The sequence below is a fragment of the Montipora foliosa genome, chromosome 3 (genome assembly GCF_036669935.1).
Source record: "Montipora foliosa isolate CH-2021 chromosome 3, ASM3666993v2, whole genome shotgun sequence".
Taxonomy (NCBI): Eukaryota; Metazoa; Cnidaria; class Anthozoa; order Scleractinia; family Acroporidae; genus Montipora; species Montipora foliosa.
The window spans coordinates 24,917,307-24,922,306 of record NC_090871.1 but is presented as its reverse complement, the minus strand read 5'-3'; the positions used below and the strand labels follow the sequence as shown (position 1 = coordinate 24,922,306).

The 5,000-nt window shown below is 40.1% G+C and overlaps 1 protein-coding gene across 2 annotated transcripts in view; it reads left to right on the top strand.

Annotated features, from left to right (window-relative positions):
* The window catches only part of LOC137997144 (serum paraoxonase/arylesterase 1-like), a 28,023-nt gene that overhangs the window by 8,237 nt on the left and 14,786 nt on the right, over positions 1 to 5,000 (top strand). For both annotated transcript variants that reach the window (XM_068842951.1, XM_068842950.1), the window contains exons 4-5: positions 3,406 to 3,730; positions 4,727 to 4,907. In XM_068842951.1, the coding sequence (XP_068699052.1) occupies positions 3,406 to 3,730; positions 4,727 to 4,907 (506 nt within the window). The remainder of the gene's footprint in view (positions 1 to 3,405; positions 3,731 to 4,726; positions 4,908 to 5,000) is intronic.

Here is a 5,000-nt window from a genome sequence, read left to right as displayed (position 1 = left end):
AATTGAAGCTGACCTAGAAGCTATTTAGACAAGTAAAACTAAGTTGAAAATGGCGATAGTTGCCACGGTAACATTAGAACTGCACAACGAGGCTTGAGGAATCTAGAGATCTTTGACGCCATGTTGTAAAATCCTCGAGCTCTACAAGCCTACAGAATAAACTTAGGCAACTCCATCTCCTCTTTATTTATTGTATGCGTCGCGAACAGAAGCGACAGCCGAGAAATTAATATAGAGGTTTTCACGGGACGTCATCGCCGCCATGTTGGTGGACGAAAACAAAAGATCTCTTTTGTTCGTCCACCAGAAGTCGTACATTTCTCTATTGTTATTAGTGTCCCTAGAGGTTAGTTGAAAACATCCTATACCATCGACTAATGGGGTTAAGTAGAACCGGATACTACAGAGAGTGTGCCTGGTCTGCCATAAGGGTAAAAGGAGTTTAGTTCCTATTAAAAGAAAGTGTCATTCGGGTAGTGAAACACAGAAATCTTATCAGCTGAGTTTATATGGGAAATTGACGACAGTAAAGAAATCCCAAAGCTGACGTTTCGAGCGAAGATTAGCCCTTCGTCAGAGCGAATTAAGGATTATTAGGTCGACCAGAAAGTCCCTCGACACTTCATCCAGTTCCTAATCATTTTAGTCAACTCAGGGTGGTTACACCAGGGCCACACGGAAAGCCGAAAAATGTTGAACAGAGACTTTCAAAAAACAAGCGATTTTTTTAAAACATTTGACGATAAAAAACTGAGATAAAAATACTTATTATTTTAAAAAAACATATTAAGAAAGTTTTTTAAAAAAACTACGACGTTTCGTTTCAACGTTGAGTTAACGCAAGAGATCATGATCTCTTGGTTAACGTCATTATCAAGTCAAAACGATAGTGTTGGGAAAATGTATAAATACTAAGTAAAAACAATAAAACAATCACGTAGGGTTGAAGTGTTGGAATGTTCTTTCAGGCAAAACAAAACAAGTTTCGCGCGGATGGACTCAGTTTGTGTGTTAAGACTTGGAACACGCTCCCTGATGAAAAGCATCTCATAGACGAGGCAATCAAATTTTCCTTGACACTTTCAGAGTATGCGAAAGAGGCTTTCTTTGAGGAGGCTTGTGTACCCACGGGCTTCCAAGAATTAAATGCTTTCCAATCGCCGATTTTTTATGTTCAACAATGCGCTGATGAAGATCTCCGGCTGTGGATCACATAAAAAAGAATATGCAACGCATTGTTGATTTACAATTGGAGGCTTGATTTCTTTTGGCTTGAGATCTTGCTCCAATTTCTTGCTGACAAATACCGGTTGCAAAGTAGTGAAAATCTTATGACTGAGATCACGCATTTTTCTTCTCACCGCGTTAGCTGACGTTTGATCCCTGAAGGGGAGAATTACTCGCAGAACGCTGTTGTGTTCCACTTGTGTTTCTCTCCCACTCGATGAAATGTTCTGAATAAGTTTGTTAATGTTGGAATTTATCATTGTAATAGCAGTGGCGGATCCAGGGGAGCCCCCCCCCCCCCCTTATTTTTTGACCAAAGCCACCAAAACACCACAAAACACCAAAACTGTGAAAGGACAAAAACAAAATGTTTGAGAGCGGGCCCCCACCTTACCTCCAGGTCTGGATCCGCCACTGAATAGGCGATAGTCAAGTCGGGCATTTATACATTTTTCATCACTATCGTTTTGACGTGATAATGACGTTAGCTCAACGTCGAAACGTCCTCGTTTTTTTAAAACTTTCTTACTATGCTTTTTAGAAACATTTTATCGCAGTTTTTAATCGTCAAATGAACAAAGGTTAATTTTTTCAAATCGGGTCTCCCACACGGAATTGACGAAAGCTTTTCTTTCATCTAATTTAGTTACCCACCATATCCCCACCAATAGCGAAGTTCCATCTTTCACTGCATAAACCGCTAACAGCCCATAATTCCCTGACTCGGTGTGACGAAGGGCTAACGATCGAAACGTCAGCTTTCGAATATCTTTACGGTGGTCAATTTACCATGTCAACTTTGTTGCTAAACTCATTTCTGTGATCTGCCGAAACACTACCTGTGACTGGGAGGATGTTAATCGAGGAAGAACATACATCGTCGGTTAACCGTCACTTCTGAAGGTGTATGTTGTATGAAATGTCAAGTTAAAATGCGTCATAATATGTTTATCAAAGCAGTTTGTTTAGTGTTTTTGATCGAGCCAATCAAAATCAATGAACTGGCCGATTCTTGGGCATTTTCCCGCATCAGCCCAGAAGCCAAGGGAGAGGTCCTGGGAACGAGCTTGAGTGAACAAAGAGTGCAAAGAACATTGCATGACCGAAAAGAATATAGCAGTTCAATTTCTGTCTCAATGAATTATACACCAAAGAGAAAGCTTCTCTTTTCAAGGATCACGAAAGAAAACGATCTGTAAGTTCACAGTTCGGAAAGCAAATTATTGCGGTTATGTACATTTCTACTTTATCCTTTGTCTTTTAAGCGAAGTTTAGCCCATTTTTGCTTTAATCTAATCTTTCTTTACGCTTAATTTAGACTTAATCTTCTAAATCTAAGCGAAACAGAACAGATTTAGAGTGCCTCGTATGTATTGCTCGCAGATTAATTGTCCCTACTCCCGTTTAAAACTATATTACTTACCAAGATTACGTATGCATCTCCCTTTTATGGAACCAGTCAGGCAAATCTTAACGTTGTGCAGTTATTAAAAACAATAACAATAAAGGGCGTTACATCATTTCTGAATAGACCATATTCGTATTCCCAGTATTGGACTGGAACTAGCTTGCAATGGAGGCTAATGCGGGGGAATATATTAAAAAGTATTTGCATTTGAAATTATTTCCCCGCGTTAGCCTCCATTGCAAGCTAGTTCCAGTCCAATACTGAGAATACGAATATGGTCTATTGGTCAACGTTTATGATGTTACCAGCAATCATAAACGGTGACCAATAGACCATATTCGTATTCTCGTATTTTGATGTTACCGCTGGTTTATTTACGGAGACCAGTTTCAGTCATGTGGACGGTTTTTTTTTTCCGAAATCAGAAGCACGTGACTTGAAGCGTGTAATTTGCAACTCTTTTCCTTGGAAGAAAGCTGGGGATTTTAGCACACCAATTTTATGCCCAAATATGGACAAAAATAAGATCAAAGCTGCACGTGCAGGAAAATGCACAAGCTACGTTGCATCCAAATAAGGACATTTTTAAACTAAAAAAAAAACCCCAGCTCTGAACCAGAGTTAAACACTTCAAGGTCATGAGCCTCTGCCGAAATCCAAAGGTCAGTTAAGAGTTTAATTCGGGTCGCAAATAAGTCAACTGCCACTCCTCAACCTAGATTTCCCTAGGAATAGCCGTGTGAGTTGTTAACTTTTCTTAATACATACAGGTGCTTCGTGCCAAACTTCCATTTTCTTACGACCCGGAGATCGACAAGCGGGAGAGCAAGCTTCTCACATTTGACTTCAACGAACCACATCAGGATCCACTTGAACTAACTTTTAAGAGCTTCAATCGCTCAGGATTTAACCCGCACGGGATCAGCGTTTATCGGGACCCATCTTCTGGTGCGGTGTCGCTTTTTGTGGTAAACCATCTACCCGATGCCCAAGCCATTGAAATATTTGACTTTGAGAGGGAAACTCATTCACTGATTCATCGCCGTTCTGTCGTGGACCCATTGATCTGGAGTCCGAATAATCTGTATGCAGTAGGTAAGGACTGGTGACCATTTCACTTTTTTTGCACAAATGTTTGAAGCGTGTGGAGGCTGGTTTCCCTAAAGCGTGAGGGAATAAGTCACAAATCAGAGATATAAAAATTGAAGTAGAAGAGTTGGACAATAAACATGTAAAGCTCAACTAAAGCAGTGTATAATCGCCAGCAAAAAGACAACTACGATTTACACTTCTCCCGTGTCGTATCCTTCTCCTCCATACCAGTTGTCGTCTAACGTATTTGGCACTAAAAAACGCAAGTTTCCTTATTGTTTCGACATGACACAGAGTTTACGGAACTATAGCCATTCTTCATTGTGCTACAACAGCTACAGTGGCTTGTGAATGTATCTAAGCAACTCTGAACGGTAATTAAAACAACATGTAGTTTAAAAAGTGGATGAATAATAAATGCCACAGTCCTGTTTATCAGAAAATCATGTTTAGCTGGTCTAGTTATGTGAACTAAAACGTGATTTCTTCGCTCCTGAACAACGCATCTATGAGAGAATTCAAGAAAAGTTATGGATGATGAGAAAATATATTGAAAACTGACTAGCGATGAGTTTTCCCAGTCTCTGGATTGCGTTGAACTCAAAGAAGGCTGGCTCTCTTTGTGTTCATCTGGATCCAAATGACGTCCCAAATCAGCTTTGGTTTCAAATTTGAGCTGATAGACCAGCTTTAAGTTGATTGTCACTCAGTCATTGGTGAAAATTTCGTCCTTTTTTTAACCAATGGGAAACAAACCGAGAAGCAATCGCCACTTGCACGCACACCTTTTCCCGCACTTTAAGCTTGCTCCAACTGATTGGAACTGCTTGTCTTCTGATTGGTTCATCAAACTGTTTTGTTGTATTGCGATTGGCCAAAGTGAGTACATTGTTTATGGTTTTACACGACTCTATTTTAAACCGCAATAAGTGATTCGTTATGCGGAACGGAAGGAGGCCACTTAAAAACGGAGTTTCTCTCTTCTTCTTTTTTTGTTAGGTCCAGATAGCTTCTACGTTACCAACGACAATTTCTTCCATTTTAACAGCCTCGCACTGCGCGTATTTGGGATGTTTTTTCATTTCTGGTTTCATGGCAGCGTGGTGTTCTACGATGGATTCAAAGGAATTGAAGTTGCAAAGGGCCACCCGAATGGCATCTCCATGGATGAAAGTGAAAGGTGAGGTAAAAAAATATCTCAGTATGCAAGGTGGATCCAAAGCTAGTGGCACCGTTAAGTTTTAAGAGGAATCCACTATAGACCGTATTCATA